At 35.8% G+C, this 15,137-nt stretch overlaps 1 protein-coding gene across 2 annotated transcripts in view; it reads left to right on the top strand.

Moving 5' to 3' along the window:
• RNLS (renalase, FAD dependent amine oxidase) overlaps window positions 1-15,137 on the top strand; it is a 1,470,556-nt gene that overhangs the window by 1,109,403 nt on the left and 346,016 nt on the right. For both annotated transcript variants that reach the window (XM_044056304.1, XM_044056303.1), the window contains exon 5: window positions 9,833-10,006. In XM_044056304.1, the coding sequence (XP_043912239.1) occupies window positions 9,833-10,006 (174 nt within the window). The remainder of the gene's footprint in view (window positions 1-9,832; window positions 10,007-15,137) is intronic.

The following is a 15,137-nucleotide window of genomic DNA, read 5'->3' on the forward strand; positions in this document are numbered from 1 at the left end:
CCTGCCCATAGTCATTGAGGTATCCTCATTCAGTATATCCGGTTGCTTTAACTGAGATTGCAGAGCTATAGTTAGAAGCAGCTGCTAAAAGATTTTGTTCTTGTACCGCTCCACCATATGTGACCTGTTGGCTTTAGGTTTTGCCCAAAATACAGTAACAATATGTGTCAGTTGTACTTGCTATGCAGTTGATGGACAACATTCAGAGTGTGAATACAAATATTATGGAATACTCTGTTCTAGTGTCTTCCTTAAACATACCAACTTTCTATTTGCCCATAATTTTTCAGGCTAGACCTCCTGAAAATTCCTCTAGCACTCATTCTGAACTTTCCAACTCTTTGTTTTTTGTTTATCTATTGTATGTCCTCAGTCTCTGCAATTAGCTTGACAATGTTCCTTGCATTTATACTCATTGTGTAAAAACTGATAGAAATTAAAGAAAAGACGAAGAAAAAGAAGAATATTGTACATTGTTTAAATTGTTAATGCCACTGTCTGCTTTTTTTTCTGTAAACCACAACCATAAAATAATGTCTGTCTAGATACTGGACATTCATTTATATGCACCTATAAAGCACTCTTGGAAAGCAAAACGTATACCTTCTTTAGAAAAGCAACTTTGTACTGTGTGGGTGCACTACTACATCATCACATATGTTAATGCTCAGTTAAAAAGATGTTCTACCTAGACATAGTTGACAACCTGTCTTTCAAGGGAGTAAGAAGCTCATACTGATGCATTGCGCATGTAAATGTAGTAGGCTATATATAAATTAAGGTAGCTTGGCATTGTGAATTCAGTCTTCCATGATGTCATGGCAGGAGTTTTCAGCTCCAAGAAAAATTTCTTAGCAGCAAAATAATGCAAAAACAGCACACTTTTTGCATCAACAAATGAATGGTATGGTATCAAAGCAGGACAGTTTGATCCCAGATGGTTTGACCCCCCCCATTGCATTTGGATACATTTTCATATTTAAATTCATATTTATTGTATAAAAGAATATTTATTAGACAGTTTGACCATTGATGATTTGAGCCCGGACTATATAACCCCAATTAAAATTAATAAAAGCATTTTACTACTTAATATTTTATTCAGGAATTTTACATAGCAATTTAGTATATCATTTAAATTTTTAATATATAAATGTTTAATTCATATATTGTTTAATATGTAAATGTTATTAATTTTAATTAATTACAGGTTTTAACATGTGTACAATAAAATCAATTTGGTATTTTAAATAGAACGTTAACATATTATTATTTTTTAGTTAGCCCATTAAGAAATTGTGAGCAGCTCCATTTTGGTATTCTAAATTTGTGCAATTGGCATGACATAACTGTATGTATGCACAAGCTTTTTGAAACTTTTTTAAATTCAAATCATCTTGGCTCAAACATTAATTTTATTATTGCTATTTTAATATGGACCAGCAGGTGGTACTACTTACATTTTTTTAGTGTGCTGTAAAGAAACTCTACATTTCTTTTGCTTTACTAATAACAAGGCATCATGCTTTGCATCGCATAGTAGTAGCACAAAAAGGAGCTCAAGATTTAATGCTGGCAATACATTCTTTGTGCAAAATCAGTTCAAGCACATATTTTAGCAAGATTTTATGCTAGCAATACATTCTTTGTTTATGGCTCATATTCTTTGATTTAATCTCATACTGTTGTGTACTACTGTCAGTTCCAGTATTGAATCTAGCAGATTTTAATGTTTACATAACATATATAAAGTTTTTAATGGTTGTTTTATTCTGTAGACATTGTTCTGGTTTTTATACTATAGTAATGCTGTTAGATCCATATATTTAAAGTTTTACAGATATAGTTTTGCAATCTGTTAATGCTGGGGTCAAATCGTCCAGGGTTAAACCATTTTGTACCCATTGTGTTATATCCTCTGAGAAGGTTGTACCCAATTTCAAGAGATTGTTACTTACACTTACTTTAGAAAGTAAAACACTTTAAAACATTTCCCTAAAATGTCTCAGACTTCCACATGTACTACAAACTTTATTTTTCTCCTTTACTGTGCTTTTTATTCTTCCTGTAGCCATAGTGTTTGCACTGGATATAGTTACTTGCTGTTTAGTTGATACCAGGCAGCATATTGTCTTCCATGCAATAGACTGGATTTCCTCTCTTATTAGTATTATTACTATTTACAGTTTCAAAAGTTAAGTTTACACTTTATTTTCACACTCAGTGTTATTCTTATTCACGTCCATCTCCTTATATACAGAATTTGACTGCACACTCGATAATTCACTCTTACAACTTGTTTCTTTGGTTTGTTCCAGTATCAAGTCAGATTCTATCAATAGTCTGCCTCTTATATGATCATTTCTTTTGCCACAGACTGTTCTGCTGCTGACAGAGAAGTCATACATTTAACCAAATGCACAGCCATTTACTCTGTGTACTCCATTATGAATTAAAATATGTAATTTTTTTTTTCTTCTTCAACTTTTAAAATGTGATTTAGACTGTATTGTGTGTTATAGTAATTAACTCCTGTAGTAGTACTTTACATTGAAGGGTTTACTAGTTTTTGTTTTTTGCAAACCCTATTACTAACTCCATTATTATTGTTATTATTATTATTATTATTATTATTATTATATTTTTTGTATGATAGTTTTTCTGTATGTATCTTACTCTGTGGAGCTTTTCTCCCCGGGCCACTACTGAAAATGGAAATTTCTCCAGCTAGACTAGCCCGGTCAACAAATGTAAAATAAATAAAAATAAAATAAATAAATAAATATGCCACCAGTTTTCTCTTGGACATTTCTAATGAAAATTAAATATCTCACAAAGGACAAACACTTCTATGGTTTACAGTATGCCAAGAATTTACTTTCCAGTATTGCAAACTTTTTCTTTTATCTTTTTTCAGAAAAAATGTATTAAATACCTTCATGTTTTCTTCAACTGTAACATGAGGAAATGTTTAACTCTGGTGTCTCTTAAGGCCACACAGTGAGCTATAGTTCAAACCTCTGAATCCAGGACTTCCTGTTTTCTGACACATTTCCCTGTATATTCACAGTTGCTAGTGCTTAGTTGGATACCATATCAAAACAAAAAAATAAATATCTTACCAAAAGCTGAAAATTGAGCTAGATGCACTCTACACAACGAGAATGTACATTTTAAATTGTTTGCAAGTAGTGCACTTTTCTATACAAAAGTAAAATTACTGTGATGAATTTTCCGTAAAAAAAATAACAAAACTTAAGCAGTAAGTTGCTGTCCACAGCACAAATAAGAGCAAGCACATAAAATAAACTTAGGAGGTCATCTTTTCTTGATAGGAAATAAGTAAGTAAATCCAGCCTCTGACCACAAGTCAGAAATCCTCCTCTTATGATGGCTGTGTTACTTTAAATACTTTGTTAGTTACTGCACCTGCCTGAGGTATGGAGACCTTGGCAAATCATGAGATACATACCCAGAGCTGCTGCTTCTATAAACTATCCTTGTCACATGACTCACATCCCATATCACTTGAACAGACAAATAACTTCACACACTGTATATGACAACCCCTCCCCCACAAAGTGGGAGGGAAAAATTACTGAAGCATCTTGCCCACGATTGCAAATTTCTATAGTTTTTATTTAGTAAATGCTATTATTATTATTATACATTTGACTATAGTGGAAATGTAGAAATACATCACAATGGTTAGAAATTCAGATTCATATGAAGATGTAGTCATTCCCGTCATGAGAACAATAATTCTGTTGTGTAATTCTGATATGTGGAGCCTTTATTTATTCATACCTATGAGGAAGAGTCTGTGAAAATGTAAAGCACAAACCTGTCTCACACACACAAAAGCCATGATCACATTAAATGGCCTTGGAGTATGTCTTACAGTATTTACATGGAGAAACAGGTGGGTGGGCCATTGAATGCAAAGTGTATGCTTATTAAAAGATTCACTACTTGGTATATTTATTTTCTCTTGATACTGATATTTATACCATTATAAGAACAAGCAAGGAGATACTTGGGCATTCTCCATGCTTGCCATGGAGTACACTTTTTAAAAAATTATATTGGCCATAGTTTTATTTGTGTTAATGCCTAACTGGCTAAATGTGAAGGTTTGTGTGTGTGTGTGTGTGTGTGTGTGTGTGTGTGTGTGTGTGTTTTTCAGAAGTATTCTTTTGTTATTATTGAAAACCATTGTTGACTGCTGGGCTACACTGTTGCACTGCTACTTGGCTGTGTGGAGGCTACATTCTGGAAACTTTTATACAAGCGTATACATAATTTCAGGAGAATAATATATCTTTTTGCAGATTCATAGCCTGTGCAGCAGGGCATATATGCAATAATTGCTGGAAGAATAGCTTGACATCGGTCTTAAGTTGAGTGTAATGAAAAGGGAAATAATATATCAGTGATATAAAAATGGTTTATTTTGTAAGCTAAATGTCCAGGTGCTTGTTCATATGCATGTGGTAAAACATACCTTTCTCAGATTAGATCAGTGTGGTCAGAGTTTGCCCTTGCTTAAAGATACCTAATTTACATGGGGTTATATAAAGTTTGACAGCACAGAGGACAAAACCTTTTGTACAGCGTGCATTAAGGGCTTGCCACCTACTGAAAACAATGAGGAAATGTAACAAAAGTGGTATGGGACCTTCAAAAATATATGGATATTAGAAGTCATTAGGTATATTATACATTATGTGTGCAAAATAAATATATATATATATATATATATATATATATATATATATATATATATTTTTTTTTTTTTATTTTTTTTATTTAACATTTGTTAACCAGGAAAGTCCGACTTGGAACAAAGCCAATTTTCAGTGGAGGCCTGGGGGAGAAAGGCTCCAGATGCATGTCTTTGTACAATGGGAGGAAACCAGAGCACCCGGAGGAAACCTACACAAATGCAGGGATGACATGACTCCGCACAGAAGGCACCCCAGCCAAGAATTGAACCGGAGAACCTCTTGATGTGAGGTGACAATGCTACCGCTGCACCACTGCGCCCTTCATATATATATATATATATATATATATATATACATATATATATATATATGTATAGATATATGACAAATGCAGTTACAGAATATTCAATGCTTAACATTTACAAGGAGGCAACACAATGGTGTTGCAGTTTGCATTGCTGTTCTCAGTGCTTGGTTCTCTGATTTATTTCCCCTATGGGGCACTTTCTTTGAAGAGTTTGCTTTCCTTTCTTGTGTCCATTTACATTTTTACTGGAAGCTCTGTTTTTCTCTCAAACCCTTTAACAATGCTCAGATTTCTCCTAAACAAAGTGCATTTGTTCATGTGTCTGCTTATACCCGGTGATGAACCAGGGGCCCACCCAACATAATTTTCTTGCTTATATCCATTACTTGACAATTGATGCTCTAATTTCCTGAGACCTTGGATTGGATAAAAGAGGTATTGAAAATGGATGGCTAGTGTTTATAGTGAGAAAGTATATATCAAATTCCTAGGAAGATCAGAACTTGAAATTGTAAATCTAATAATATATGCTATGACTTGTGTGACAAAAGGAGATGCTGCCAGCAAAGATGGCTAGAATTCTATAAATTATGTGTCATTGGTGAATATTGAAATGATTTATGCAAGATGATTGTGTTACGAATGTATTAGGACTGTATGTCAAACTGCTTGTACAGATGTGTGTGTTGAAAAGGTATTTGTAGAGTACTGTGTTTGAAATGTAACCATAGTGTGCTCTACTGAAAGATAATAGAAATGTACATGCACTATTGTAAGTGTTTAAATGTATATATTTTTAACAGTGGAAATGGAATACAAGAGGTTAACCTCAGTCCAACAAACTTTAGAAAAATATTGGATATTAAATTACTTTATAGGCTAGGCCATAAAACATGGTATCTTTCAGTTCTCACTGCAACAAAAGACATACAGTTTGTGCTAGGAAACTTTCTGTATTGTCTTTAGGGTGAACTAATTACTCATCTTGAAAGCATGAAAGAATGCAATTGTTTTATGATTTCCAGCATCTGCCAAAGATCTGAGGAAAAGCCTGTGTCATCCTTTTTACAGGTAGATGCTAAATGCTGCCAGCTTCTAGCAATGGGGGTTTTGGCCTGGGAACTAGTAGAAGTCAGATGACAAGAAGTGTTGTCATCCTGCAAGCTATCCCAGCAGTAATATTTGAGATATTATTTTGAGAAGTCTCTTAGTGAGGCAGAGCATTCTGTATTCAGTCTTGGACCTGACAAAAAACATTCACCACAACATCTGCCTTGCTCTATTAGTAAGTTCTTAGGTCATAGTATAATTCTTTTAGATTCAGTCAGGAATATAGTGAAGCTTAATTTAGATAGTTTTCTTTATTTATTTCAGACTGTCTTGCAATGTTGTTTTAAATATTTCCTGTTGTTTTGAACTATAATGTCACTGTGAATATTAATGTATATATTTAGTCTTGTTCTTTTATTATTTATTATATATTTAAACCTTTTGTTGTGTCTGATCTGTGTAGAGATGTTTAAGTTTTGACAGCATTTGCATATTTATTTGGTGACACTGTGTGAGCCACTCCTAATAGCCTTGCTCTTGGTCAAACTACCATTTATATTAATATTAATATTAACATTACACAGTAAAATTGGTCACCCTTTGCTAAAGGCATTAAAATAGCAGTTGAGGAGTGACTGGTGGCAGTGAAAACTACATTATAGTCTGGGCAGAAGGGGGCAAAGCTAGTAAACCTGTGCCAGCCTTTCCCAGGTGTATGTGTGTGTGTAAATCAAATCTCTAAGAGTGTGTATGTCAGCTACTTGGGCAGGGACATGAAGCACTGGTTGGACAGAGAGAGAGAGTGCTGGAGGTCTTGGCTTGGTAACTCAGCTGAGATCATAACTCTATAGTTGTGCCAGTGGGGAGTCTTACTGGGCATCTGGAGAAAGGATGAGAAACCAGCCCTGGACTGACTGTTGTCTGTGTGTGCTCTTAAGGGAAACTGCACTTAATGAGGAGAGCTGCATCTGGAAATACTGTGAGTACCTGTCATCCTCCCAGTGAACATCCCCCACTGTTGCCAATGGAGAGGACTGAGGTTCCTTGATTACTGGTCCAGTGGAGGGTCATCAGAACTTGTAATTATATGATTACTTTATCTTTCACATATCAAATAGTGATGTGATTTTACTTGGTTCCATGCTTCAGTAAGTGACTAAAATTCCAAAATACTTAGTTCTACCTATTACCTGTTTGTGTTAGAATAATCACAGTTATCAGACTACTCTAATTCTATAGCTCTGCTTTCCTTGTACTTTTTTATTTAACTGTGTATAGTATACCAGTTATTTACAGTGCATCGTTTATTCTTGTAATTAATTTAAAGTTTATTTAATTTGTCAGTTTTTGTGACAGTGAAAGTACTATATGATGTTTATGAAATGTGTTCTGGACTGGACTATAGTGGTCACAGAGGTCATGACCTTTCATTTCACAGGTCAGGTCGAAAGAAGAGTGCAATATTTTCTCTTTTAATTACATTGTACATTATATGTAAAGCAAAATGTATATGGAAGAAGACAACAGGCATGACAACTACCTTATGCTTCACAAATATTCTAACTGTCATCTTTGTTGTCAATATTGAGTGATATTAGAATGATGCATGCATTACATAAATAATACCACTGTAGTCCAATCAAAACTTATGTTTGCTCTTGCACAAAAGCTAAGCCATTTTGGAATGCAATATACTAGTATCAGTATTACTTGTTTTAATCTTTCCAAGTCTTTTGGATTTCTAATGCCATGATGGGAAAGGTTCCCATTCCTAAGTCAAAGTATGATGAAAGTTCACAAAATTAGTATTGTTTCACTTACTGATGTCAGCCAAAACTGCTTTTCACAGCACCCAGAATGCGCCCAGAACTGGCTTCTGCAATTCACATGGACTTACATGTATCAGTGACATATCTAAATATGACTGTAAATTCTTTTTTATGATACCCATTGCTCCTAGTGCTACTGGAACTGTCTGGGTATCGTTCTATCACATTCTCTTCATTTCTGCCTTCAAATCCTGGTATTTTATGACTTTGTGTCTCCCTGTACATAAGACACTGTAGTCACTAGGTGTAGCAATTTCAATGATCAAAGCTGCTTTTGTGTTCTTTTCATGAACTACTATATCTGGTTTTATTGCATCCATTTTTTAACTATTGGTAATGGGCAGTCCCATGTGATATAAACTTCATCATTCTGTGTAATGCTTTGTGGCTCATGTTTCCAGTGCTTCTCAGCTACTTCAGTGTTGTAATGTTTGCACATTCCCTTTGCACATAATGTCTTGCCACATCATTATGCCATTCAGTATACAGGCCATATGCTATTAGTGTACTACGCCCAGCCACAAGGTGTGCGACTGTTTCTACTTCTGTTATCCAGCACCTGCATTTGTATGTTTCTCCCACATGCTCAATGGACTTTGTAAACCAACATGCATGTAAGTCTGCTATCCTTTGCTGCCAGTATTAACCTTTCATCTTTTGGTTTAAATTCACCTCTCCTTAACCATTTCTACACCAGTTATCAATTGACATGTGGTTGTTCCAGGAGTTTTCTGTGCTTGCAAATATATTTATGTCTCTTCCACATTTCTTGTCATTCATTACTTGCTGAAAGTATGTCCCAGTTTCAGTAAACACAATGCCATAAAAGCATGTTGACATGACTCTTTCAGTTAAGCATCATCATTTAAAATGCTAAATTAACTACCAGACTTGAGTCTGTGATTGAAAGGCTGGCATTCTTTTAATGGTGCCAGAAACCACTTCATCCCAGTTGAGATAAGCAGTTTATAAAGCACTATGAGTGTCTGACATAGAACTATAGACAGGAATTTTCATTTTGTAGTCAGGCTCTTATAACTGCCCCACCCTCTCACCTCCCACCACAACAATATCAAATCCACACAGCCGTCTGGGAGGTGACACTTTCATGTATGATAAATCCATTTACTCATTTTCCCATATTATCCTCACTGTTAGATGACCATACAAATTGTAGTATTCAGATTAATAGTAATAATAAATAAATGATAAAAGTTAGTCAGAACACTCTGGAAATTACCCAACTCTTTTTTTCATAAGTGTTAACAGTGGTGATGTTATTGACAGATAGTGTAGAGGGCAGCAAATGGGTACTGAGGAAGGAAAATTGTAGGATAAAAAAATGTGAATGGGTGTAGGAGGTAGTAGGTAGTGCAATTGTAAGAAAAGGAGGGTAGATAGTGATAAGGAGCAAGAGCTTATCTGTGTTTGTTGTCTATAAATATTATCAATGCCATGGGTGGAAAATTATTTTTTTTTTCAGAATGCTAAATGTATTGCTACAATAAAGATTTAATCAAACTGATAAAATAAGGAGTAAATGTACCTCTGTTTTACTGTGGCATTAGCATCTATGTTTGTCTCTGCTTATGGGTCCACAAAAAACCTTCAGGCTTCCATTAATTAAATTTTATTTTTAAAATGTTGACACTGATTTCTGTATATCAGCATGATGTCCACAATATGTTTGTCTGAATTTTCTATATACTTTGGCAGAATTTTGCATCTTTAGATTTTAGGTTAAAAAAAGTTATTCCCAAAAGTCTTGGCATGGAAGTTAACATGAGCAGTAACTGATGATGATGATGCAGTTATATGTGCCAGAAGGGTTTCATGTGTCAGAAATGTTAAAGTGCTCATCTTTGGCACTGCTTTATTGTAGATAAGATTTGAACTAAATTGTACTATTGTTTTTATAGGCATTACTGACAGCCAGAGACAGCAAATGGAATCTGTCATCTACTCTTCTCGATATGCTTTAGGACTCTTCTATGAAGCTGGCACTCAGATCGATGTTCCCTGGGCAGCTAAGTATATCAGTGACAATCCCTGCATTCGCTTCATATCCATTGATGATAAAAAACGCAGTGTAGGTTAGTAGTTTCATTTGTTCTTGTGCTAGAGTGAATAAAATATACTATCTGAAAAGAAGATACACAATTTATTTTCTTTTATGGTAGTCATCAAATTTGGGGTATTGTCTCTTCTTCTATTATTATTATTTTTTTTGGTGCTTGCACTGAGCCAATGTCAGGCAATGTCTAAATAAATAAACTGCCTACTTGAAGCTGATGACTTCAAGTAGACTCTAAAAGTCAAGGTTTCCTCCCCTATATAAAGGTAATACAAACTTCAGTGCTTCTGAAGATAACATAGACTAGGTTGTAACACATCGCTGTGGTCTGCAGATGGTCAAATCAATAACCGATATGAGTTTCTGGGGAAACATGAATCCCCTTAGAATTCTTATACTGGAACCAAAAAATATAAAATGAAAGCTGGTGTACTAAGCACCATTTGAAATAGGCATATTTTGAAGAGCATGTCCAGAAAACTGGAACTTGGTTCCTAACTTTGGTTCCTAGGTAAGGTGCCTTTGTTGTGTTTTCTGAATATCCTTCTTGCATCCATGTGGCTTTTCTTTGGGAGCTGTTGTGTCATTCCACCTTATAAAGCATGCTGATTGGCTGAATTAGCAATCTTACAGAATGACCATAGATGAGGATCTAATTTGTATGTAAATCTCTTGAGAGAGAGAGAGAGAGAGAGTGTGTGTGTGTGTGTGTGTGTGTGTGTGTGTGTGTGTGTGTGTGTGTGTGTGTGTGTGTGTGTGTTTGTATGCCCACCTAATCCAGGTTTGGTTCTATACCTTAAACCTATTTTTTATAGAGAAGGGATTTCTTATATCATTGAATAGGATGCAGAGAGTATCAGTAAATGAATGAATGGATGACCAAGTCTTATCATGGAAGTATGTATCCCTCTCAAGCACAGTTGTCAGGAAGTGACCTCTTGAACAGGGTCCTGCAATGAAGTACCAAGCAACATACTGGAAATCGAAAAACCTACCGAATGTCTGATGTAGTAATACCAACTTGACTTCCAGTTTCTTCCGTTTAGAAAGCATCCTCCTCCACTCTTGCCACTTCCTAATTAGGAAAGGTGAAGCTGTAGGTCACATTAGCAGCCACAATGCATACTGTGTTGGAAGCTTCATTGTACAGAAGGATAAAGTCCTGGCTACAACACAGATGACCAGAGTTAAGTTAGTGTTAAGTTAGTGTTCCTAGCACTTTAGGAGCTAGCTAGAGTGGGAGAGAAGTAGCAGTGTGGATCCCACTTGCCTCTCCTTGGAGAAATGGCTAGCGTTGTGTCTCCTGGGACATGTAATCTACCTAGTTTGCAGTGATGAGTAGATGGAGAGGCAGGTCATTGCAGCAGGGAGTGATATCATACATGGAAGGAGGTAACAAGTTCTTACCCTGTCCCATTGCGCTACCAACCCTTAGACCTTTCAGACATGGGTAATGGTAGGGCATAAAGAAGTAAATACTCTAATGACTGCATTAATGACAGCCATACAATGGCCTGCTTCCATAAAGATGAATGAATTGGTGTTGCTATCTGCAGTGATGGGTTTTTGATTGCAAGTATGGATGAATGCACAAGAAAAATGCATACTCTTTCAGTTTTATCACGTAACACTGTATGAAGAACAAAAAAGAAGCAAGAAGAACAAGAATCTTACAAATAACCTATTGGGGGATCAAGGAAGGAAGGGCAGCTGTAGTAAAAAAAGGAAATTAAATCAACAACCTGCCACTGAGTTCATCACACAACTGTGCTATAGTACTCCTTTATTTTCTTTCTTTTTGGTATCCATCACCTTTTGGTTGGAACTCTTAGTCATAAATCCTGCATGGAAGAGGACCCTGACAGCAAACCATGCATAACTTTCTAGCTTTTAAATTATTCACCGCAGAGGAGCATGTGAATGTTGGCTTTTAACCTCATTCATAGAATCAGTGGTATATCCTGAGCTCATTTTATGAGATTCCATCTGCAGTACAATACTTGAAATAAATATTCACATGTCTTAAGACATAACAGCTACATGAAAATTGTAACTGTGAAAGTTAATCAGCAGACACAAATATTAGTAATAGTATACACGTTAACACTGCAACTCAGAAGTATGATTTTATAATCAACACAGATGTGGTGAATCTTTTTGCATATTTGCTAATATAAGATACAAATCTTAGTAACATACCATGTGGTCACTCTCTATCTGTTACTGAGTTGTCTGTCTGGATTTTAGATTTAAAATGAGACCTTGGTCTGCATTATGTCTTTCTGACTTATCATGACATTGAGAGAAATATGAAAAAAAATCATTTTTTTCATACTCTGACAACTAAACAAAACATATTAATTGTACCTGTAACAGAAAGATGTAATTCCAGTGGACAATTTGTGTGGACTGAGATGGACTTCAAGATGAATTATCTGTCATGTTTCCATGTTCCTTTACAGATATATACGCATTATTGTTGAAAGATAATAATTTTTATAATTTAATAAAATAAGCAAAGTATTATATGTCTGCAAGTGTGGTAATTAATCATCAGGATTTGGTGGCAGCTTGTCCTAAGTAATGCCAGCTTCAACATTATATTTTATACATCACCTTCAAAATAAAACTGAAACCAGGGTCCCTTCCACCCAAGATACCTGTAGAAATGTTTTCAAGACAAACTACCTACTCCTATGTGACACAATGGCAAGCTTCAAATCTCCACCAAACCAAGTTAACTCCAGTGAATACATGAAAGTGCACACCACCACAGTATACCAGCATGTAAACAACTGTATAAATGCAGCTGCACCCCATAGGAACAAGTGCAGGGCAAACCCCAGAAACAAACCCACATGTTGGAACCATAAGATCAACAAGCTTTATAATAAAAGGAAAATAATTTTATCTAAAAGCAAGAAGAGTAATTCCAAGAATGTTAGAGCCCTCATTACTGAAATAAACAAGCAACTCAGGAGCTTAATAAAATCCATCAAAGACAAATCTGAGGCTAAAATAGCTACCCAATCCATAGACAATCACAAGGCCTTTTTTAGTTATATTAGTAATCTCAAAAGCGCAGTGAATCAATGTGCAATTGTGTATGATGTTACCTACACTAAGGCTGAAGATACAGTGAACCTATAAATTTAGCTCTAACTTTACCACTATCTCCCCGCTGTCTGTCCCTCGGGATATACCTGAAACTGGTTGCCTCCAGCTATCACAAGATCAAGTCCTAACAGTGCTATCAAAAGCTAAAAATACTGCATCAATGTGAGATGACAACATCCCTGGATGCGCATGAAGTACGATTTAGCCGCATCCCTAACAAAATGGTTCAGTCTCAGCTTCCATACAGGTTTTGTTACAAGCAAATGGAGAACAGCTATAATCATTCCCTGCATAAGGGAAGACCTTCCACAGACCCAAGCAAGTTTAGACTCATAAGTCTGACCAGGCTCATATGCAAAGCCATTAGAAAGATTTATCATAGAAATAATTAATAAGGATATAAGGAACCTCAAAGCAATGGACCCATCTCAGTTTAGATTTGCCAAAGGCAAGTCAAACTTACTCAACCTGGTAGATGTTTTTTTGAAAAGGTCACAGAAGTAATGGACAAAGATAAAACAGTACACACTGCATACCTCAACTACGTCAAAACTTTGGGCACAATTCCCCAATCAGATATAGTAGAAAATATAAATAAACTGGGAAGAAACCCCTATATCAGCCTTTGTATTGACAACTGGCTCACAGACAGGATGCAAGAAATAAAAATAGGGAAAGTTACCTCCACAAAGGGACCAGTCGCCAGTGAGTCCCCCAAGGTTCTGTGTTAGGACCTCTCCTATTTGGCATCTACTTTCATGAAGCAAAAACTAATACCAGTGGGCTCTGGCTGACTAGCTATCAGTGAATACCCAAATGACTTAGACATCCTGCAGGAGGGTTTATCCAAAATAAATAACTGGTGCCAAAATCATGGGCTGAAACTAAATGCCAGAAAATGCATATTGACAGTACACCCCTAAGAGCTGACTAAGTTGTTTGAGATTTCAAAATATATGTGAATAATAACCAAACTTTTGACCAACATGTGTCTATTGTCATAAGAAAGTCCTATATTGCACAGTTTATCAACAAAGAGATTCTGTCTAGATCTAAGCATGTCACTGCCCCCCTTTACTTAGGCCTCATTATGCCAGTCATTGAGTATAATGCCCCATTTGGCATATATCTGCCCACTCACTTGCATTGACTGGAATGCCCACAGAGATACCTTACTAAATAGGTACATGGCCTAAACAGTATGTCCTACATGGAATGACTCAGAGCTCTGTCACTATACTGTATGTCCTACAGACTGCTAAGATGTGACCTGTGTTTGGTATACGTGTCATTCTCTGACTCAATATTAATGGATTTACTGCACATCAGCAAGTCAAATGGCAACAGATATACTCAGACCTGGGATCTAAACCTCTTCTGCAACATCAACAGAACAGTTTGGAGGGACAGGTATATCTATCAGAGGATACCGCTGCTCTGGAACAGACTCCCCTATCCACATAAAACAAAACAAATCCATGTACATATTCAAGCACAGTTTGGATCTATGGATGAGAAACAGAAAATATATGCCATTACTGCCCTCTGTACAACTAATGGACAGAGACAACTCCTAAATGCTTTGTTCCATGCATGGGTCCCCTCAAATTATCGTATGATCCCAGTTATTCTTATTAGGGTTAATATTTATTTATCGACCATGGGATGGGGAAGGCCATTCTCTAACCAAATAGGATAGGTTAATTTGAGCACAAAAAGGGAAACTGGATGGAGTCAAAATGTCCCACAAGTGCAACTTACTGCTTAACTGTGAACATTACCATACTGTCTTGCAGAGATACTGACAAAAATAAGACAAATATTAATTTTAATATCTGAAAAACTGTTATGTATTTCCATGTGTGCTATATACACTTCATGTCTTGTGATCAAGTTGTCCATATTGATGGCAGCTTCAAAATAAGCTGATACAGTACCCATCACTTTGCCATTTTCCCTTACAGAATTATTCACAAAAACATGAAAAATATTATAATTATCATGACCTAACTAATAAACAAGCCATTACAATT

The sequence above is a fragment of the Protopterus annectens genome, chromosome 14.part0, assembly GCF_019279795.1.
Source record: "Protopterus annectens isolate FY-2018-M chromosome 14.part0, PAN1.0, whole genome shotgun sequence".
Taxonomy (NCBI): domain Eukaryota; kingdom Metazoa; phylum Chordata; order Ceratodontiformes; family Protopteridae; genus Protopterus; species Protopterus annectens.